General features: G+C 37.4%; 1 protein-coding gene across 2 annotated transcripts in view; it reads left to right on the top strand.

Annotated features, from left to right (window-relative positions):
• Window positions 1–24,309, top strand: part of LOC125668853 (sushi, von Willebrand factor type A, EGF and pentraxin domain-containing protein 1-like) — a 337,072-nt gene that overhangs the window by 282,985 nt on the left and 29,778 nt on the right. For both annotated transcript variants that reach the window (XM_056161741.1, XM_056161742.1), the window contains 3 exons: window positions 3,880–4,117; window positions 14,880–14,976; window positions 17,372–17,465. In XM_056161741.1, the coding sequence (XP_056017716.1) occupies window positions 3,880–4,117; window positions 14,880–14,976; window positions 17,372–17,465 (429 nt within the window). The remainder of the gene's footprint in view (window positions 1–3,879; window positions 4,118–14,879; window positions 14,977–17,371; window positions 17,466–24,309) is intronic.

Genomic DNA, 24,309 nt, shown 5'->3' with positions numbered 1-24,309 from the left:
GCGAACTCAGTTTTCTCTAACATTGAACATTTGATCTCGCCCCTAAAATAATTTGTCAGATTAAGTAATAAGATCAATAGATATTCTACTTCGAGAAAACATTTATTTTCAACACATGGCAATTGGATGAACATTGCTCATACTAATAGTGCAACTCTTGTTTTGTTTTTCTTTTTATCGTCATTGCACATTGAAATGTTAACAATCATGTATGCTGTATGCCCGAGAGGGCCCTAATTTGGAAATAAATCATATTCTATTCTATTCTATTCTATATACCCACATTTTTGTAAGAAATTCAGAAGTGACCATCGTTAGGTACTGTTAATTGAATGAACAACGGCAAGTTCTGTGAATTTTAGCAAAAACTGAATTCCCCAAACCATCCCTCTCCTGTACATGTAACACATTATTAAAGAAATTCAGCATTTCGTTAGCATTAGACGTCATAACGTCATAAAAAACCACAGCAAAGGTTGATTGTTAATGTTGCGATACTGGCGTACCTTTGAACCTATATCACTGGTCCACCTCTATAACTGTATGTCCATAGGAGTTTGAAATTTTATCAATAAAGTTAATAAAATGTACTTGATTGACCAAGCCATGAGCTATGGCTTGGTCAATCAAGTACATTTTATTAACTTTATTAATAAAATTTCAAACTCCTATGGTATGTCCATGATTGCGATTACCCATTGTGCGAACGCGACACTCTCTTCGTCAATATATATATATATATATATATATATATATATATAAAGTCTCTTTTTTGGAAGTAAAATACAGAAAAAAAACTCTAAGCACTTTGTTGAAATATTTTATCGTGTTACGAGTCTTCTTCACGAAAACACGACTGAAGAAGACCGGTAACACGGTCGAAATATTTCAACAAAGTGTTTAGAGTTTCTCTCTCTCTCTCTCTCTCTCTCTCTCTATATATATATATATATGTATATATATATATATATATATATATATATAACTGACTCGGCCTAAATTGCAATAAAATCAGTAGCAAAATCGAAGTTTTCAACACTTCGTTCGTGTTCAGACCACAGGGGCTCGTCACGAATTGACCCTCTCTATTCTATATTTACATTTATTTGTAAATATAGAATAGACCATGTCAAATTTTAAAAAGACAAATATTTCGTGACGAGTCCCTGTGTTCAGACGAAATATGCTTCTCTTGGATTTTCTTTGCAGTTTCTTGAAAGTCATTTCCCAAAAAATTTCTCGCAGCTCTACAAATTAAAGACACCTATGGTACATTGTCAGGGGTACAAATATTTCTTCTTAATAAATTTTGTCTGATTTCTCTATTGATATACACTTGATTTCTTTTTAATTTCATACTCGATAAACAAAAGTACATCCGGTGTGAGCTTCGTAAGTTCGTTGGCGACATTTTCGGTGCAAGAGTTCCCATGATTGACAATTTTATAACGTGGCCATTGCGACGCCTAATTTCTTACTGATTTTACCATAAAATAAACCCTCGGCATGTAATTTTAAAATCAACGTCATTGTTTTAGTTGGTATTGGTTTTCCCTTTTCGCAGTCTCTTCCATCGTGCTAAAAGATTATGTAATGACACGCTAGTGTAAAGACATGTGTGCCCATCTAAAATTATTTTTATTCCCGCCCCTTTAAATATTGGTCCAATCACAGTGATTAATTGTTCTTTCCTTGATGCGTCATCATTGACAGATTTGTTTTGAAACCAACTATCCGATACCTCGAATGAACTTGAGAAGCTGAGTCGTTCACACTTACTGTAAATATCTCCTCAGCTATTTATATTTTAAGGTCATGCCCCCTTCAAAGGGGAGATAATCACAAAAATAGGATGGAGTAATTTATCAATATTCTTCTCAAGAACCACTGGGCTGGGAAAGTACTTTACATGAAAGCTTCCTAGCATAGTGCAAATTCAAGTTTGTTACAATCATGGCTCCTGGGGTAGGATGGGGCCCCAATAGGGGATCAAAATATTACCTACAAATATACAGTGTTACCTCGTTATATTGCCAGCTTTTGTCCCAGCCTATTTTGGTGTTATATAGAGGGTGGCATTAAATATTATAAAAAAGTTTGGTCATTTTAGTTCATTGATTTAGGAAAAAATGGGGTTGATCCAATTAATAAATTATCGTCCTTTTATTGCCATCCACATATGACACAATATGTAAATGCATGAAATTGTTTTGCTTTACTTCTTGAAACTTTGCTAACAAAAATGCATATTCTGTGCTTACCACTATGCATTTGTAAAACACGTAAATATATCTACAATAGTTTCATTTGTGGCATGGTAGGTTCTACGGTGACTGAATAGGTTGAGTGGTTGACAAACACACATGTAATGGCTGCAACTTTTTTTTTCTGGAACACAGAAATATGACGTCACACACACATAAATACACACAAAAGTCACATGGTACACAAAATTTACAGCAGTTGATAGCAAGTCTCATCAAATAGAGATTTGGTTGGTGTGCAAACAAACATTGACGGAAGTCTGCAGTCGATAGTTTCGTTTCTCAATTGTTTGTGCATAGGCAATACTACTGGACAATTTCAGAGACAATTTTTAATTGCGCATGTTCAAGTTATTATCGCATGTTTTCATGACATGTTCTAAATTTAGTTTCACTCCGATTCACCGGAGCAGACCAATTATGTATGTAACAGGGTTTCTCCCAACAAGAATGAGTAACGAAACGCCTGTAGGGTTCAGGTCTCAATATATATTTATTTGGACACAGTGATTGGACTTGACAGTATATCACTAAAGATAGCCCCTTCTATGGGAAAAAGCTTCCCTCAGTAAATTTACAGCTTGGACAATATTATCAGGTTCAAGGATTGACTCAGAAATCAAGGATTTTGTAGTCTGCTGTCAGTTTTAAACTCTTTCTCAAAATCACGTCTATTCAAATGTATGTCTACCCAGCTTCTGAATAATATTCAGATATTCAAAACTGGCGGTAAAACTATAGAACCGAGAAAACCAACCAAATGCAACTTGACAATCACTGACCAATAAAAACCCTTCATACAAAATTACCACACTCAGATCCATGACCAAAGCCCCCAAGGTATATAAATTGTAAGTGTACCTTTGTGTAGTGATGTAAATAAAGGGGTGGATCTAAGATCTAAATATCTATGAATATAAAAACATATTTGTCAGTAATGGATTGTCAAAACTTAGTACTATTACATGTATAATTAGGGCTTCTGATCCCTGGTCATTGGCATTGTTATCAGGGGATTTAGAAAGGCAATTTGACCTTTTGTACCTGAAAACTGGTGGCGGATGGCGATAGGCGAGGTTGGCATTATATCGGGGTTTTTAGTGTGTATTGAAATCTGTTCTACAAATTTCAATGGCGGTGTGCAGGGATGGCAATATACCGAGGTAACACTGTATAGGGAAAATCTTTTAAAATTCTTCTGATGAAGAACCACTTTGCCAGAAGCTTCCTGATATAGTGCAGATTCAAGTTTGTTAAAATCATAACCCCCTGGGGTAGAGAATATTACATGCCAAAATTCATATCATATATCAGCCCTTTGGTCCCATATCATCCCTCAAGTCTATGGCCTTCGGGCTGATATGGGGCCACTCAGGCTGATATGACATATGATGTGGATTTTAGCAGGTAATATTCTCTAGATGTATTTTATGCATAGCAAATGTCACTCTTTATGTGTAGTATTGTCATTCCTCCAGGGAGTGAGGGGTATATGAGCTTGCTCACTTTTTCTTTCATTGATTCTGCATAGATTATTTACAATATATTTTAACATATGAATATTTCCTGTGAAGTAGAATTAACAAGATATTTAATACGACTTACCATATTTCAGACACAGATGTGACTACAATTCAAGTAGATGTCTCCATGAGGTATTCTTTTATGGTCTCTTGTTCAGAGACTTTTGAATCATCGATGAAAAGTGCTCTACAGACAGATTTCCAGACTTCAGTATTTAATGCTTGGAATAATGTGTGTACAACGTCTGCATGTGCCAATGTGGAAATCATGCCAGCCTGTGTTTTTGGCACCCAAGAGATGATTGTCACAATGAAAATTAAAAATTTAAGGTACTACAGCATACATATATTATTTTACATTCTAAAGCATTGTGTAGACCTCACTTTATAATTACCTATACCCCCCAGCATTTCTCTAATATAGCTGTCAATGGTTTTTTCCAGTTTAAATAAGTTACATTTATTTAAATTAGCCATCAGAACTGTCCATCTATCTTTGTTTTGGCCATAACTTTGTAATAGAGAGATATTAGAAGTTCATACTTGCCACAAAGGTTGTTCATGGCCTGAATAATCTGATCGTGTGCCATGTCACCAACTCAGAATTATAAATATAGTAATCATTTCACTTCTTTAGATTTAAGCATGTGTTATATGGTTAGGAGTTGAATATCAAAATTTAAAGGAGGCTATATAGCATAATAATTAATGGCCCACACCAAAAAAGCAAGAGATTCAGGATTATAAAATCACGTTACCTCCCTGTCATCACTTTTCAATGTCTCCATAATCGGAGTTTAAGGAGCATGTAGTTTTTATACACCTGTCTTTAGATGGGAAGTATTATGGTACAGCGATGTCTGTCTGTCCATTTTTTCAAAAGGAAATCCGTCCATTCAGAGTTTTCTGTTCCTATTTTCAAATTCATTTCTCAGTCACATATTAAGCTGAACCTTGGTATGTAGCTTCTTTGTGGGTCACTCTAGATCATGTTGCAATTTTGATCCATTTTCCAGTTCTTTTCAAATTTAGTGTGCAGCATTTTTGGGACAAGAGGGACATAAATTGTAAATTTTAGGACTTTTGCATTCCTGAAGCGTTAGGGGCAGTACAAAATCTGCCCAAAATTGACCAATTTTCAAAAATCTTCCTAACAACTGCTCATGTGTAAGAAAAACTAAATGCATAGTTATGTAAAGCAGGAAGGCCTCAACCAAAACTGAAAATTCCATGATCCGACCCTAGTGTTGAGGTTCTGATTCCAGGGCTGTGTTTAGGTTCAGACTCCAGGGCTGGGCCAAGCTTGGTATATTTAGTGTATATGTGTAAAACATTTAAATAATATCTTCTATAATGCTATTGAAACTAAATAGACATTTAAAATTGTAAATTTCATGATTTTCAGGGGTAAGTGTTTGGTTTCAGGGTGGAGCTGAAATTATCATAATGATTATTGTCTTTATCATTTGAAAGACTTCCAGGGCCGTAACTGCCGATGAGGCAGACGAGGCAACTGCCTCGTCTGATTTTTTGGCAAAAAAGAAAATAAAATTATATAAATGTTATATTATAGGATATATGTTTAAAATGAAGACAAGCACCTTTGTCTTTGACACCATATTACGATTCTTTACATAGTACAAATGAAACACAAACATGATAAATTGGGATTTAAAAAGTGTCATTTTCAGTCGTAAAGTCAATCGGCGGCCCCCAATCCCCTGCCTCCCCTGATTTAGAACCCTACTTACGGCCCTGACTTCTTTATATGTTTCCTAATACATTATAAAACTGAATGCATATTTAGGAAAGGCAGAAAAACATGTACCAAAATTGTGAATTTCACAACTCCAGGCTTTTGACTGTAGGATGGGTCCAAATTAATCATATCGTATTAATTTTGGTTAATATTATGTAAAACTTTTCATCAGAATAGGCACTTTTGAATGATTTAAGTACATATGTATTAAGAACACATCTTGTTCTACCCCCTGCAACAAGTTGTGGGGGGGGGGTATACTGGAATCGGGTTGTCCGTCTGTCTGTCCGTCCGTCCGTCTGTAGACACAATGGTTTCCGGGCTCTAAAGCGTTATCCTTTCCACCTACAGTCACCATATCATACATATGGACTACCCATGGGATGAAGATGTTCCCTATCGATTTTGGGGGTCAAAAGGTCAAAGGTCAAGTGCACTGGACATTGAAGTAGCAATATGGTTTCCAGGCTCTAAAGAGTTATCCTTTCCACCTACAGTCACCATATCATACATATGGACTACCCATGGGATGAAGATGTTCCCTATCGATTTTGGGGTCAAAAGGTCAAAGGTCATGCGCACTGGACATGGAAGTAGCAATATGGTTTCCATTTAAATTCTCTAATGGCTTTTTTCATCGCATGGAGATGCTGTGTTCCTAGATACCTTTTGGATCATAATACTGAAGTTTTACCTATTACCAACACCCTTTGGGAGATTGGGGTAAGCGGGGGGGGGGGGGTATTCTTAGTGAGCATTGCTCACAGTACCTCTTGTGTTATATTGTTGCTGAATATTTGAATTTATCTTAGATATTCAGTACAGGAATTTTTTATTTTTTTTAGATTTTGTTGCCCATGGGATTAATGATTCTTTTACTCAGGTGACCGATAAGGCCTGCGGGCCCCTTGTGTAATATCAAAATGATTGACATGTCCAGTTAGAGGTGGCGGGCTAAATTTACCAGTTTTGGTTTTTTAGTAAACTCAGGTGACCTATTGTAATTGATTGTCATGCATTAACAATTGAACATTTTTAACCTCTTGATAACTACCAGTCCAGTTCTTTTCAAATTTGGTATGAAGCATCTTTGGAACAAGGGGGACATAAAATGTAAATTTCAGGATTCCTGCACCCCTGGGACCTTAGGGGCAGGGCAAAAACTTCCCAAAATTAACCAATTTTCAAAAATCTTCTTCTCTAGAACTGCACATGTTTGAGAAAAACTAAATGCATTAAGATGAAAAACAGGAAGTCTTCTAAAATTGTAAATTTCATGATCCACAGGGTAGGGTTCTTTATAAATAACTCCAGGGTAGGACCAAACTTAGTATATAGTGTTTTTGTGTAAGTTTGCTGATACTGTATAAAATCTAAATGCATACTTAGGAATAACAGAAAAGGATGTACAAAAAATGGTGAATTTCACAACCCAGGGTTTTGACTCTAGGATAGGTCCAAATTAATCATATCTTTTAATGTTAATACACCTATTGTATAATGTGAAGTCTTTCATCAGTGTATGCACTTATGGGGTCATTGAAGTTGTAAGAACACATCTAATGTTTTATACTTTTGTTGAATGTTAAAATTATAGCTTAGATATTCAGAAACTGAATTTGTTCTAGATTTCATAGCCCTTGGGAGTAGTGATAATTTTTCACTAGTACTCAGGTGACCGATAAGGCCCGTGGGCCTCTTGTTTTTTTTTGTTACCAAATTTAGTTCTGTCTTTACTTTGATTAATATCATACCTTAAAAGAATGGGGGGGGGCATGAGAACATTTGAGGCATATCTTAATCTCTGCAAATTATGCAAAACACCCTATCCTTTCATAGCTTTATATCCTCATATGATACAAACTAGATGGGATTTCGAGTTCTTCGATGCCCATGTTTATTCTGCAGTTAGTCACTATTACTATTATTATTATCATATTTTTTTTAGACATAGTAATTTCCGGTTTATTAATTGTCATTAATGTAAATGCACAAGTTCGGTAAGCATCAGATTTCCAGTCTCCTTGAGACTGACCAGGTCTGGTGAGAGACCACATTCCAAGGCTAAGGAGCCCCCCACCCCCACCCCCCACGACGGAAGCTGCGGCCAGAATATTTAGTGGAATCAATTCCAACTAAAGATAAACTCTTTTTCAGCTTGAGCTGTCGAGATGTGCCACCGATTGTTAACACGGTACAAGAAGGCTGGGCTTTGTAACTGAGGGGTTGGGAATAGTACAAAAATAAGACGCAAAATGCAGCTTGGGCAAAAAGGAGAATTAGGGATATGGGGGATCGGTATTTGAAGGCCACGTTCGGAAAATTGGATGGTCTTGGACCATCTCACAGAAATTACTGCCCCAGAATCTTGAAAGGAAACATTTGACCTTGACAAGTGCTTAACAGGGTCAAATAGCTGCCATGAAGGAGCTAAGAGGTTAGATTTCGGAAAAAATTAAAAGAAAGCGACCAGGCAGGCTGCCCAGAACACCATGTCAAGGGGTTGTTGAAAATTGAGGGTTGTGAAATTTTTTTGTAACAAGGACGGAGTTATTGGAAGCTTTGGTGAGGTTTGAGTACCCAACAGTCTTTTGGCTCCCTTCAGGATGTTGGTTAGATAATGACATTCAAAGGGGTTGGGGTGACCTGTCTCAATATGTAGCAATTTAACAACGGACAAATAATTGCGGATTGATTGAAAAGATAACTGAAAGGACAAGAAAGCCACAGACCTGCACAAATTCATTGGGGATATAGGTACCAAGGGTATATTTAACTTATTACAAAAAGAAATATAAGACCGCAAATAGGAACTGTAAGTCTGCTTGGTTGAATTTGCTTGTATGCTACTGTGCAGTGTACTGAACCAGGCATCCAAGGAGGATATAAGGTCTGAGCCTGTTAAAAAGAAAATTAAAAGAATTCTGAGAAATGTGACCAAAATCCATATGGAGGAGGGCCCCCTGTGGTATAGGGGGGCAGTCACAGCAGCAAAATTGCAAGGTTCATGCAGCGGCGATACAAGATCTGCTTGGACATTGTCCTTGCCAGGGACATGTTTAGCTATAAACCTAAAGTTGTGAATAGGTGACAGCCAAAAGAGTCTACGAAGGCATTTCATTAGAACATTGTTCTTAGATGAGCATTTATTAATGCTGGAGATGGTGGCTGAGTTGTCCGAGAAGAAAATGATCTTATGATTGGCCCACAAAGGAGCCCATCTATGGGCTGCTAACACGACTGCTAAGATCTCCTTTTCATTGATATGAAAAGTTGTTGCAGAGGGAAAATCAACTTCCCAATTACAGTAGAACCAATCGTGGTTCCACACTCCCCCAGCCCCCGTTTGGCAGGCATCTGTATGCACTGAAGATATGGCGAGCTTGTCAAGAAGGAGGGATTTGCCATTAAAGGTTTCTAGGAACCTGTGCCACCAAGCAATGTCTTGCTTTATGGTGTATGATAAGCAAATTTTATGGCATTTATGCTTAAGGCTGCAGAAAGCGTTAATGATGCGGTGCAGGAATACTCTTCCGCCATACACCACTGATGCGGCCCAGTTCAGTTTCCCAGCGAGGGATTGAAGCTGATGCTTTGAGGCACGCTGACGCCCCATAAACTGGTCAAGTTCGGCACGAAGTTCTTGTAATTTAATTTGAGGCAAAGAGAGCTGCATTGTAGAAGCTGTATATCTCAATGCCAAGGAAAACAAGGGTTTGAGTGGAGTCTTCAACCTTTTTCCAAGTAATATAAAACCCAAGTTTGCGTAATAAAAGTAGCAATTGTGAGAGAGCTTCATGACATTTTTGTTTCGAGCTCTCGCAAATAAAAAAAGTCATCTAGATAAGCAACAATAGAGAAACCCTTACGGGCCATGATGCGTCTTACTGCCTGGGAAAGACGATGAAAAATGCCAGGAGCATCTTTAGATCCAAAAGGCAATTTAGTATCAATAAAATAAGAATACTGATTATTAAGAATCCATTTAAATCCTGTTACTTTCTGGCTTTCACAACTAATTGGGACAGAGCGATAAAGCAGATTTTAAGTCAACTTTGGCCATAAAGTAGACTTGTCTCACCAACCGAGTAGCATCATTTAAAGATTTGTATATAAATTTGTAAGAATCAGACACATAGTCATTGACTGCCCCCCCCCCCCCCCCTTTTTTTTGGTCGGCTGCAGTCATGAATTATTCATACCCCCATCAGATTTTGGGATGATGCCCAATGGGCTTACAATCAAGGGGGGTTAGGAACTTGAACATTATTACCTTCTTGAATTTCTGTGAGAATTTGGGCTGTAGCCTTATCAAACATTTCAGGGTCGTTAGTAGCAGAGGAGTGATTTCCTAATTCTACTGGCTGGGGAGACAATGTGGGGTCAATAATGTGGAAGCCATTATGTATACCATTTAAAATAAAACTTTTGTCAAAGTCATCACGCAGCTCATCTTCCTAAGCAGTAAGGATAAGACCCGAGGGTTTCTCTAAGCGTTTTTTGTAGGATGCTCATAAGATGGATGATGCTCCGAGTACCCTGGGATAGAGCAGGTGTGGGAAAATCTATACTGACGCACAATGCAGCCCTTTCTTGAGTTAATTTTTTTTTTTACATATCTCTATACCTTGCGGGATGTGAGAGGCCCTGTGCCCCTGAGATACAGAAGGCTGAAATTTTGTAGAAGGCTTTTGGGGTGGTTGGGTCTGAGACGGACGTGGCTTCAGAAAACTGTCTGAATGTTTGGAATATCTGTCCCCCATCTGAATTGATGCAGGTGGTGCAGCTTTCTGTACTCACAATCATAAAAATAAACTGATCTAGTGTCATGGCTTGACAAAAGCTAATATATTCTTGTCGTATATGACAGATAGTCTAAAATCTTACTTTGAGCAAGCAGATTTTCGCCTAAAAGTTTTTGGAGGATGGCCAAATTTGCAACCGACCACTGCGGAATGTGCAGATTTTCTAATTTGGGTTTAGCTGGGCCAGATTTGAAAATAAGCTGACCGTCCTCATTGTTAGATAACACCCTCTCTGTTTGCAATAAGGACGCATTATCTACAAAATCTACAATATCAAAATGTGCCAATGGGCCAGAATTGGAAGATAAGGATTTTAAATAGAATTGGGGGTCTTGCCATGAAACCCTACCTGTATTTGGTGTGTTCCTGGCTGCTGTGGCTTCCTGGTGAAGCGCGGGCTGATGACTATTTCCCAAGACGTACCTTAGGAATTCGTCTGTTTGTGCATCTGTATCTGTGCACGACTGCGGCTGTCTGGCGAAAACTGGCTCCGTCGTTGGTGCTGGCCGAATTGCCTCTGACGCAGAGCAGCCGGGCCGAGGGGGAATGTGCCTTTGACTGAGTGAACCAGGAGCCGTCTTTGACCGACAGGAATATCGGCAGTTAGCAAATAGCCCATAGTGATCAATGTGTCGGTCGTCAAATTGGACAGTTTTTAGCTCACCTGAACCAAAGGTTCAAGTGAGCTTTTCTGATCGCTTTTTGTCCGTCGTCTGTCTGTCTGTCTGTCTGTCCGTCTGTCTGTTTGTTCGTCTGTCTGTTAAACTTTTCACATTTTCGACTTCTTCTCCTGAACCACTGGGCCAATTTCAACCAAACATGGCCAAAAGCATCCTTGGGTGAAGGGCTTTCAAGTTTGTTCAAATGAAGGGTCATGTCCTTTTCAAAGGGGAGATAATCACAAAAATGCAAAAATAGGGTGGGGTCATTTAAAATTCTTCTTCTCAAGAACCACTGGGCCAGAAAAGCTGAAATTTACCTGAAAGCTTCCTGACATATTGCAGATTCAAGTTTGTTCAAATCATGGCCACCGGGGGTAGGATGGGGCCACAAGGGGGATCAAAGTTTTACATACAAATATATAGGGAAAAACTTTAAAAATCTTCTTCTCAAAAATCACTAAGCCAGAAAAGCTGAGATTTACATGAAAGCTTCCTGACATAATGCAGATTCAAGTTTGTTCAAATCATGGGCCCCGGGGGTAGGATGGGGCCACAATAGGGGATCAAAGTTTTACATACAAATATATAGGAAAAATCTTTAAAAATCTTCTTCTCAAGAACCGCTGAGCCAGAAAAGCTGATTTTTACATGAAAACTTTCTGACATAGTGCAGATTCAAGTTTGTTCAAATCATGGCCCCCGGGGGTAGGATGGGGCCACAAGGGGGATCAAAGTTTTACATACAAATATATACATGTAGTTAAAATCTTTTTCTCAAGAACCGCTGAGCCAGAAAAGCTGATTTTTACATAAAAACTTTCTGACATAGTGCAGATTCAAGTTTGTTCAAATCATGGCCACCGGGGGTTGGATGGGGCCACAAGGGGGATCAAAGTTTTACATACAAATATATAGGGAAAAACTTTAAAAATCTTCTTCTCAAGAATCACTAAGCCAGAAAAGCTGAGATTTACATGAAAGCTTCCTGACATAATGCAGATTCAAGTTTGTTCAAATCATGGGCCCTGGGGGTTGGATGGGGCCACAATAGGGGATCAAAGTTTTACATACAAATATATAGGAAAAATCTTTAAAAATCTTCTTCTCAAGAACCACTGAGCCAGAAAAGCTGATTTTTACATGAAAACTGTCTGACATAGTGCAGATTCAAGTTTGTTCAAATCATGGCCCCCGGGGGTAGGATGGGGCCACAAGGGGGATCAAAGTTTTACATACAAATATATACATGTAGTTAAAATCTTTTTCTCAAGAACCGCTGAGCCAGAAAAGCTGATTTTTACATGAAAACTTTCTGACATAGTGCAGATTCAAGTTTGTTCAAATCATGGCCCCCGGGGGTAGGATGGGGCCACAAGGGGGATCAAAGTTTTACATACAAATATATACATGTAGTTAAAATCTTTTTCTCAAGAACCGCTGAGCCAGAAAAGCTGATTTTTACATGAAAACTGTCTGACATAGTGCAGATTCAAGTTTGTTCAAATCATGGCCACCGGGGGTAGGATGGGGCCACAAGGGGGATCAAAGTTTTACATACAAATTTATAGGGAAAAACTTTAAAAATCTTCTTCTCAAGAATCACTAAGCCAGAAAAGCTGAGATTTACATGAAAGCTTCCTTACATAATGCAGATTCAAGTTTGTTCAAATCATGGCCCCCGGGGGTAGGATGGGGCCACAAGTGGGGGATCAAAGTTTTACATACAAATGTATATTTAAAATCTTTTTCTCAATAACCACTGAGTCAGAAAAGCTGATATTTACAAGAAAACTTTCTGACATAATGCAGATTCAAGTTTGTTCAAATCATGGCCCCCGGGGGGTAGGATGGGGCCACAAGTGGGGGGGGATGAAAGTTTTACATACAAATATAGGAAAAAGCTTTAAAAATCTTCTTCTCAAGAACCATTGGGCCAAAGAAGTTCACATTTACATGAAAGCTTTCTGACATAGTGTAGATTCAAGTTTGCAAAGGGTAGTTTGGGCCATAATAGGGACTAAGGTTTTACATGCAAATATATATGGAAAGTCTTCAGATATGGGCCAAGGTGACTCAGGTGAACGATGTGGCCCATGGGCCTCTTGTTTAGCATGATCCCAGGGACGAACAGCTTCCTCGCCGACACACATGGTGATTTCTTCTTCTTCACCTGGCATGATTAGTGTTGAAGAAAGTCAACAAAGTCTATTACTAGCGTGTAGAGTCTATTGAGTACGGGTGGAGCATGTAGAGCAAATTGACAGGTCTGCATGCTCGTTAGGCTAACAGAACCAGCATCTGTCACACATAGCGGAACAGTCCATAGCCACGAATGAAAGAGCACGTGCATAATCAAAGTAAGCCTCAAGAATAATGTCGTAGAGCCTTAAAACTTCTTCCTCGAAAATCACGTACCAATCTGGTATCCTATAAAAGTTCCTGACGTATGTTAGGCCCATAAAAAATTTAATTTACTACTGACATGGCCTGATGTTTCAAAGAATATTTTGAAAGTCGGCGCTAACTTGAGATGCTTAGGTTAAGAATATTGATAATAGGCATTTGATTGGTCAATTAATTGTTATTTTTTTAAATTTGGCACAGATAGAAACTGATTGGTAATTAATTACATATATAGGTGGCGCTCTTACTTGGACAACCAATCTGATAGGTTGTCGATTACGTAAATAGGGGGCGCCCTCAATTGGCCCTAGGGGAGTCCCTATCAAGCTTAGAGGGTGTTGATTAAAAGGACAAAAAGGGAGGCTTTGTTTTGATTGGTTAAAAGCAATATAAACAAACAGGGGTAATGGTACCTGAGCAAATACAAGATGGCCCCGGTCGTAAATTAATAACAATTAAATTACATTTAATATTACAATTTGGAAATACTTTCTAAAAATGTTGGTGTAGTCTATATAATTTAAAAAATTTATTTCAAGCTCTTGAAAGTCAATTGCCCATCGGTAAAGAAAAATTATTGAAAAATGTGGTAAAAAAAAATATTTTAAGAAATACCAGCTGTTAAAAGTTATTACGTTATGCTTTATCTTTTCAAATATTTGTCACCATTGGTCCAGAACTAACGGCGACTTAGGCCTAGGCATGACAAATCCGATAATGGATATATTGGTACTTCGGAGACATCCACGTACAATCAGGGAGGGGGAGGGAATGGTCTCTCTTAACAACCATCACTTTCTATTTATATATACAAATATTCTGGAGTTTGGGGAAAAATTTCTGAGGCAATATTAAATGATACGCTACTACCACCCTACCCCACCCACCCCCCTTAAATTTCAAAAGTGTGGAAAATATATATATTGAGGGATAATGAGTTGTATGTCATTACTTAACCCTCCTCCATGTATTTTGAACTAGTAAGATTCTGAATATCAGTCAAAGAGACATGTTAGGTTTTGTTTGTTTTGATATATTTATTTGTCCTTGTCAAGAATTTTATATTGCGAGGACATCTCCGGCTAACAACAACAACCCCCCCCCCCCCCCCCCCCCAACCTTCCATGAAAAATGATGGTACATGCCGTTTTCCCCCTCTTCTGTAAATCTGTATTACATCCCTTTGCCACACACCAATAACACTGGTTCTTAAACCAGTCAGCAAAATGAATGAACAAAATCATCTTATTGTAAGCTAAATAGGAAGAGAGCATGCCTAGAAAAATCTCCCAATCATGTGACTTAGTTAGATTCTAAAACACAAAATATGCACGGAACGGAAGAATTCGAAAAATCCCCTTTTGTAAAATATTGTCTTGTAAATAAATATATCATATTGTGGTGTAGATGATTATTTTAACCCAAAGGTGCAGTGGTCCTCTTATTTCATTTCTTTTCTTCAGAAATGGAATCACAAGGAAGCAAACTGGATCTGACACCTACACACCAAAAGAAGTCTTCAGGGTCTTGATATTTGTAGAAACTGTATTTGAATCTGAGGTAAATTTCATGTAATAAATCATAGCTACTCATGCAATTATATCATTTATATTCAGCATCTGTGTATTAGAATTTTGGTACATGCATGTACATATATTAAAAGAAAATGACACACAAGATGGCTGCATGGTAGCTAGGTTACCAAAAGTGGCAAATGAGATGTTATGGTGGTTTGAAGACATCATGTTTCATATACCTAGAGGTCACCTCCCCTGTTTTCACTCCTGTATGTTGAATTATTTGCAAGATTAGTGAAAAATAGGGATCAGAAGTCTTTTTTAAAATCAGCATTTCACAAATTCTATGGTCGTCATAACGATCTAGTTTGCCAATTTAACCTATCATTGGGTCATACGCTGTCTGACGTGTTTCATACCGATTGTTAGGCCGTTCTTGGCACACTGATTTTGACTACGGATAACTCCATTTACCTGATGAAGATATAGGGCTCACGGAGGGTGTGACTGGTCGACAGGGTATACTTACTCCTCCTAGGTACCTGATCCCACCTCTGGTATATCCAGGGGTCAGTGTTCGCACAACTCATAATGTTGTATTCCTTATAGAAGTGATGAGATTGATCACTGTTCGTTAACTTCACCTTTCATTGTATAATTTGCGAGGAAGTTTCATATGTGAATTTAGATAATGGATGATGATTATTTGCTATGTTGAACAAATCATAAATATAATTTTCATGAAATATTATGAAACTGTTGTCACAATAGCAACCATGAAACAGAATATCGTTTTTTCCTGGGGAAATTCTGTAAAATCTTATGTAAGCGTATATCGCAGACGAAGAACATTTTGATCCCATAGCACAACTTATACTCTAGCTAGTATTTGTTTATAGGTATGAGAGTTAAATTCAAACATGTTGTTTTCTAAAATTAGCTTTAGTAAGTGATCGGATTCAATGTGGGCAATTTTAAGGCTGGTAGTAAATAGTACACTTATATTTAACTTATCTTTGGCGGTTTTTATGGGGGGTGATAAGTTCCTTGAACTGCATATTTGTATAAGGTGATGTTACATCATAACTGACCAGCAGACGCTGTGTGTGGTCGTAAATGCTTCATTTTCATTATGAAGTTCGAGCTGTCTCTGATAAAAGTGCTTGAAATGTGTGCACAATTGGTGCTAAGAAATAGTATTGACTAATATTTCTGTCAGCACATTTATTTGGGAAATAATTGGTCTGGACCCTGTGGGATAACAGAAATGTTTTTGCAGCAACCATTAATTTCAATGCTTATATCGAATTTGTATATTTTAGGAAGTATATACAACCTTCCTAACCTCAATTTTTCAGCTTTCTTTAGAAAGTTTAATGTAATTCAGATAATAGTACCCTTTGTTTTCATAATAAGATTTTTTTTCTAGAATAACATTTTTGAGACACTCTAAGTCGAGATTCATTATGTCTTGGTAGTATTTTGATTTTAAATGTATTGTACCTTCTGTTATGTAGTCTACCTTGCGCATGACAACACATATATTATTTTTGTATTGTTTCATATTATTGTTTCATGGTTGCTATTGCTAGAATGGTTTCATAATATTTCATGATTTGTTCACCATAGTAAATAATCATCCATTGCATAAATTCACTTATGAAACTTCCTTGCAAAGTATGCATTTTCTAGATACTTAACGATATTCAAATGAAGTAGATTCATAATCCCTTGATTTGAAAACATACATTAAACCACCTAATACATTCCAGTATTTGGAACGAAGAAGTGCGCACAAATGCATCGGTTTTCAAAGGTTTTATCAAATGTAAAATTACAATTCGCTATTTGCAAAACACAAGCGACTATTATTTTGAACAAAATCTTATGCAAATTGAAACTGAACCTTGAACAAAGAAGTTATAAGGGAAATGAGATCAATGAAAATATACAAGCTGTCATTGAAAACTATGGCAGAGACACAATTCTCGCAACTGAGAAAAATACAAAGAAAAAGAGCACTCCGCTTGTCTTTGTAACCAAATATAACCCAGAAATTCATAAAAGAAAATTGATCAAATATTGGCATATCATGATAAGAGAAGAGAATTTTTAAAAAGTATTCTCAAATTTGCCAATTCTCTCGAATAGACACAATAAAAATTTGGGCAATTAAATGCTTACTTCCTCCCTATTATAAATCAAATATTCTGTATAACAGATTTGCAAATAAACTCTTGATGAATTGGTGTATTTGCAGCAATTATATATTTATTAATTTACTTGCAATTAACCTCATTAACATGACACCGCTAAAATACTAAACTAGTGTCAAGTCAAGTGATTTGAGATACGTGGCTGATTCTTTTTGAAACAGGTTAATTTTGGAGCTACAAACTAGTGAAGCATTTTAGAATTTTTTCCTTTCTATTTGACAGGATATTGGTGGAGCAAAGGTGCTCAATAACCAAGTGGTTATTACAGATATTATCTCGTGTCCAGATGGCTACATGGTTATAGGAGATAGATGTGGTAAGAAAATGAATTAATTCCTCAAATCAAATGCTTTATTTTCAGATTACATTTGTACATTTCATTGCAGTAATCGTCTTAGCTAGCCAAGGGTTGCAATCTGCTACTCTTATCTTAATTCACTCTTGGCAGATTAAGGTGAAATTCTTTTCTAGTAAACTGAATTTAGTGGACACTATCAGAAATAATAGCCAATTAAAACTATGTCTAACATACAACCACATTCAAGAGTATCAAAACAATCACAATGTGGCAGGAACCTGTAGGTTGTGTCATCAAATTCATCCTTTGAAGACCAATAGCACAATAGAGTTTTCAAAAGATCAATTCAGGGTAACAAAAGAAAAGACTTATGAGGGAGAACAATTTTCTGGAAAAAGTCACAGAGCTTCTTTAGTTATTTTCTGTTGTACATATATAATATAAGAGTGTTTCATATGTTAAATTCATGTCAGACCTATAATTCATTATCTACAATGTTGAAATTAACCTTCAAAGTTGGCCTATACCGCATTTTCCCTTTTTGTTCCCCACCACAACGCGGAAGGGGACATAGAAATACCGGTATCCGTGCCTCCGTTTTACCGTCCGTCCGTCCGTCCCACTTCACTTTGTGGACGCAACTCCTCAGAAACCGCTCAACGGATTTTGCTCATATTTTGTAGGATTGTTAGTCACCATGTGTAGTTGATCATATTAGGCTGCCATTTTGATTCGACAATTTTTACAGGAGTTATGGGACTTTGTTGAATTTGTACGTGGTACACTATAGGAACACTTTGTGGACGCAACTCCTCAGAAACCGCTCACTCGATTTCATTCAAATTTCGTAGGATTGTTAGTCACCATATGTAGTTGATCATATTGCGCCGTTGTTTTGATTCGATAAATTTTACAGGAGTTATGGAACTTTGTTGAATCTGTACATGCTTCACTATAGGAGCACTTTGTGGACGCAACTTCTTCGAAACCGCTCAACGGATTTTGTTCAAATTTTGTAGGATTGTTAGTCATCATCTGTAGCTGATCATATTGCGCTGTCATTTTGATTCGACAAATTTTAGTACAGGAGTTATGGGACTTTTGTGCTTCAACTTTTTTTGCGGCGGTGGGGGACATGGCTACGTGTAGCAATCTTGTTTAAACATGAATTTTGGCTTTGAAGTCCTTCAAGGCAGGCCTGTCCCTAAAATTCTTTTTGACATTTTGATAGGCTACAATCTTAAGAACAATTTGCAGTAGTACTATTTTAAGAACTTCCCTATCTGGGGGGGGGGGGGGGGGGGGGTGAAATTCATGAAAAACCATCAAAATAGATGGGGAGGTGTTTTTATACGCCCATCTTTAAACGGGACGCATTATGGTACAGCGATGTCTGTACGTCCGTCTGTCCATCCGTCCGTCCGTTCGGGGTTTTCTCTTTATAATTTCATTTCCATTTCACATATCATGCTGAAACTTGCTGTGTAGCTTCTTTGTGGGTCACTCTAGATCATACTGCAATTTTGATCCATTTCGACCTTTTTTCCAGGAGTTTTGCCCCTTTATTTGGAAATATTATTATATGGAGGGTACATAATTTGTCCGCCCTCCTCCTCCCACAGTTTTCAAGTGAGAGCCTTCTTATTATGCCCCCTTTCGGTCGGTCGGTCGGTAGACCACATGTTGTCCGCTCAATATTTTCAGAACCATTCACTTGATGATAATGATATTTCATATGTGGGTTGGTTATGAGTAGAAGAGGACCCCTATTCTTTTTCAGGTAAAAACATCAAGGGTCAATCTACTGTGGACATAGGAATATAATGTCCGCTCAATATCTTGAGAACCCTTTGCTTGAAAAACATCAAACTTAGCGCACTGGTACATCCTAGGGAGTAGATGACCCTTATTGATTTTAAGGTCACATGGTCAAGGGTCAAACTTGACATAGGAATATACTGTCCGTTCAATAGCTTGATAACCCTTTGCTTGACAGACAACAAACTTGGTACACTGGTACAACTTCAGGAGAAGATGACACCTATTGATTTTGAAGTCACATGGTCAAAGGTCAAGGATCAAACTGGACATAAGAATATAATGTCCGCTCAATATCTTGAGAACCCTTTGCTTGACAGACATCAAACTTGGTACACTGGTATATCTTCAGGAGAAAATGACTCCTATTGATTTTGAGGTCACATGATCAAAGGTCAAGGGTCTAACTAGACATGGAAATATACTGTCTGCTCAGTATCTTGAGAACCCTTTTCTTGACAGACATCAATCTTGGTACACTGATACATCTTCAGGAGAAGATGACCACTATTGATTTTGAGATCACATAGTCAAAGGTCAAGGGTCAAACTGGACATAGGAATATACTGTCCGTTCAATATCTTGAGAACCCTTTGCTTGACAGACATCAAACTTGGTACACTGGTACATCTTCAGAATTGATTTTGAGGTCACATGTTTAAAGGTCAAGGGTCAACCTGGACATTGAAATGTACTGTCCGCTCAATATCTTGAGAACCCTTTGCTTGACAGACATCAAACTTAGTACAGTGGTGTATATTCAGGAGGAGATTACTCCTATTGATTTTGAGGTCACATGGTCAAAGGTCAAACTGGACATAGTAATATACTGTCCACTCAATATCTTGAAAACCCTTTTGCTTGACAGACATCAAACTTAGTACACTGGTACATCTTCAGGAGAAGATGACCCATATTGATTTTGAGGTCAAAAGTCAATTGTTGAACTGGACAGAGTAATATTTTGTCTCCTATATTTTAAGAATTATTTGCTTGATTGACACCAAACTTGATACACTGGTACAGCATAAGGAGTAGATGACCCCTATTGATGTTTAGGTCACATAGTCAATTCACTCTTGACATAGGAAGATATTGTCTGCTCAATATTTTGAATTGATGATACTACTATTAATTAAATGATGTGTGTATAACCCTTTTCAATTTTGCACCGGGGGGGGGGGGGGGGGGGGGGGGGGGGATATGTGTTTTATAAACATCTCTTGTTTTGTGGAGTGTTTGTATGGGTATTGAAGATGTGCATGTGGGATGGATTTTGATTTTCTACAATTTTTGAGAAAATTACAGGTTGTTGAACTTAGTCTTTTTGGAAATTAATACTCTATGGAGGGTACATAATTTGTCCGCCCTACTCCTCCCACAGTTTTTAAGTGAGGACCTTCTTATTTTGTGGAGTGTTTGTATAGGTAATGAAGATGTGCATGTGGGATGGATTTCGATTTTCTACAATTTTTGAGAAAATTACAGGTTGTTGAACTTAGTCTATTTGGAAATTAATATTCTATGGAGGGTACATAATTTGTTCGCCCAACTCCTCCCACAGTTTTCAAGTGAGGATCATCTTATTTTGTGGAGTGTTTGTATGGGTATTGAAGATGTGCATCTGGGGAAGGATTTTGATTTTCTTCCATTTTTGAAAAAATTACAGGTTGTTGAACTTGGTCCATTTTGAGGAAATCTAAATTTTTAAGCTAAGACCCTTTGTTCATATGAAAGTTTGTCACAACCTCATGATGGCTGATACTACCTGAAGCAAAGTTATACAAATTATAGCACAAGAAAAACACCCTATGTAAGCATTTCACAATTATGTACCGTTTGTGGTACTCTTGTTGAAAACCTGGTTTAGCATATATGTTTTACTAATTAACATTTCTTCTTTATTTTGTGTTATTCGACTCCAGTAGATGTGCCACATATAAAAGCATGCTAAGTTTGAATAGGGTTTTCAATTTATCATTTTGATATCATGCCCCAAAGTGATAAAGACCAGATATTACATTTGGAAACAATTCAAGCAGTATAATGAGTATCATAGGGCTCATGGGGGTGTGAACGGTCGACAGGGGATGCTTACTCCTCCTAGACACCTGATCCCACCTCTGGTATATCCAGGGGTTTGTATTTGTCCAACTCTATTTTGTATTGCTTATATGAGATTGATCACTATTTGTTATCTCACCTTTCATGCATCATACTACATTGTAGTAAGAGATCTATTAAAAGTTTTCTCCTATATCCACACACTAAAGGCATTGCAATGAGTGAAAAAAAACTTGTTGCATTTGTGTAGCTTAAAGTAATAAATACAATGACCTATTTGTAAAGACTAAAACCAATCTGGCTCAATAGGTTTTTTTATGCGCTCATCGTCAGACAGGACGTATTATGTTATGGCGCTGTCCAAGGTCATGTTTTCCGGACTTTTTTCCTTAACAGATGCATGTGCAGCTTTGAAATTTGGGCATAATTTCTCCCGCAAGAAGCGTTGTAAGAGCAAGTTTGCATTTCAGGTGGATTGGTGCACCGTGATCTATTTTAAGACTTAAAGTAGATCAAACAGTTTTCCAGACTTGTTTTCGTTATGGATACAAATGTTGCCCTAAAATTTAGTCACAAGCTTTCTTTCGGAGGAATACAAGTTCAGTATGCATTTCAGCTTGATTAGTGCACTGTGACCTACTTTAAGGCTAAAAGCTGGTCAAAGTTTTCTAGATTTTTTAATAGCTCAACTGAGCTGATAGATCAAGTTAGCTTTTCTGATTGCCTGTTGCCCATCATCTGTCTGTAAACGTTTTACATTTTCGATTTCTTCTCCAGAACCATGCACTGGGCCAATTTAAACCGTCTTTTCTATAAAAACATTTTACATTTTCGACTTCTTCTCCAGAACCACTCGGCCAATTTCAACCAAACTTGCCAAAAAGCATCCTTGGGTGAAGGGCCATGCCTCCTTCAAAGGGGAGATAAATGTAAAACTAGGGTGGGGTCATTTATAAATATTCTCAAGAACCACCAGGCCAGAAGAGCTGAAATTTACATGAAAGCTTCGTGACATAGTGCAGATTCAAGTTTGTTAAAATCATTACCCCCAGGGGTAAGATGGATGGGGCCACAATAGGAGATTGTAAATTTCACTTACAAATATATAGGGAAAATCTTCTCAAGAACTACTGGGCCAGGAAAGTTCAAATTTACATGAAAGTTTCCTGACATAGTGCAGATTCAAGTTTGTAAAAACCAGGGCCTCTAGGGCCATGGTGGCCACAAAAGAGGGTCAAAGTTTTGCATACAAATATATAGAGAAAATCATTAACTAGAGGCTGACAGGCCTTATCGGTCACCTGAATACTAGTGAAAAAGTATCACTACTCCCAAGGGCTATGGAATCTAGAAAAAAAATTCCTGTTCTGAATATCTAAGCTAAATTCTAATGACACTGCAGCAACAGTATAAAACAAGACATGTTCTTAAAACTTCAATGCCCTCAAAAGTGCATACACTGATGAAAGACTTTACATACTACAATGTATGTATTAACATTAAAAGATATGACTAATCTGGACCCATCCTACAGTCAAAACCCTGGGTTGTAAAATTCACCAATTTTTATACATCCTTTTCTGCTTTTCCTTAATAATATACCAAGTTTGGTCCAATTTACTTTCAATTTAGTATCAATAGCATTAAAGAAGATGTAATTTAAGTGTTTTCCACATAAACACTGTATAAAAAGTTTGGCCCTGCTCTGGGGTCAGGACCCCTACCCTGGGGATTATGAAATTTACAATTTTGATAGAGGCCTTACTGCTCTACATCATTGTGCATTTAGTTTTTCTTCCACATGTGTGGTTGTAGAAAAAAAGATTTTTGAAAATTGGTTAATTTTGGGCAGTTTTTTGCTCCGCCCCTAGGGCCCCAGGGTTGCAAGAGTCCTAAAGATTGATAATTTATGTCCCCACAGTGCATGACAACGGACGACAACCAATTGCAATAAATCATGGTTATTTGCCCAAATTGGTTGTTGAATACTTGTTTTTAGACTTTAACTAACAGATCACTTGCCTGGAGATGGAAGGAAATTAATGAATTGGGAATTGTAAATTTCATGATTCCCGGGATAGGGATTTTGACCTCAGGGTGGGGCCAAACTTGGTATATAGTGTTTATGTGTAAAACACTTAAATAACATCTTCTTTAGTGCTATTAAAACTAAGTTGAAACTAAATAGATATTTAGAAACAGCAGGTAATCCATTACCAAAATTGTAAATTTGATGATCCCTGGAGTAGGGATTCTGACCCCCTGACCCCAGGGTTGGGTCAAACTTAGTATATAGTATTTATGTGTAAGTTTGCTGATACTGTATAAAATCTAAATGCATACTTAGGAATAGCAGAAAAGGATGTACAAAAAATGGTGAATTTCACAACTCAGGGTTTTGACTCTAGGATGGGTCTTAATAAGTCAAAACTATTAATGTTTTAATGTTAATAAATCTATTACATTATGTAAAGCCTTTCATCAGTGTATGCATGCACTTTTGAGGGCATTGAAGTGAACACTCCTTACCGAAATACACAAGTTCTGGCAAACAGTTGTGGTAAGTTTGCAGCAAAACTCTGGCAAATGTTTGCTGCAAATTCATAATTGGCATGCAAATGAGCTTCGTGGCAAACAGTTCTTGTAAATTTGTGGCAAACGATTCTAACAAACATTTCTGGCATGCATATTGATAGAAATCTGGTTCTGGCAAATTTACAGCAAACAGTTCTGGTAAATTTGTTGCAAGGAGTCCTGGCAAATGTTCGTATCAAACAATTCTAGCAAGTTTGTGGCAAACAATTCTGGGAAATAAACTTATAATGATCGATCAGAAGTATTTGGTTGAATCATGACAAAAATATTTCGGAGTGGCGATAATCTGATTGTTTGTTTCACTGTCATTGATAATGACACGTCATGCCCAAGTACATCTTGTTTAAAAATTTGTCTAGTTAATGTAAAAGCGAAATAATATTTC

This window comes from Ostrea edulis, chromosome 4, assembly GCF_947568905.1.
Source record: "Ostrea edulis chromosome 4, xbOstEdul1.1, whole genome shotgun sequence".
NCBI lineage: Eukaryota > Metazoa > Mollusca > Bivalvia > Ostreida > Ostreidae > Ostrea > Ostrea edulis.
This window is presented reverse-complemented; position numbering and strand designations above follow the sequence as displayed.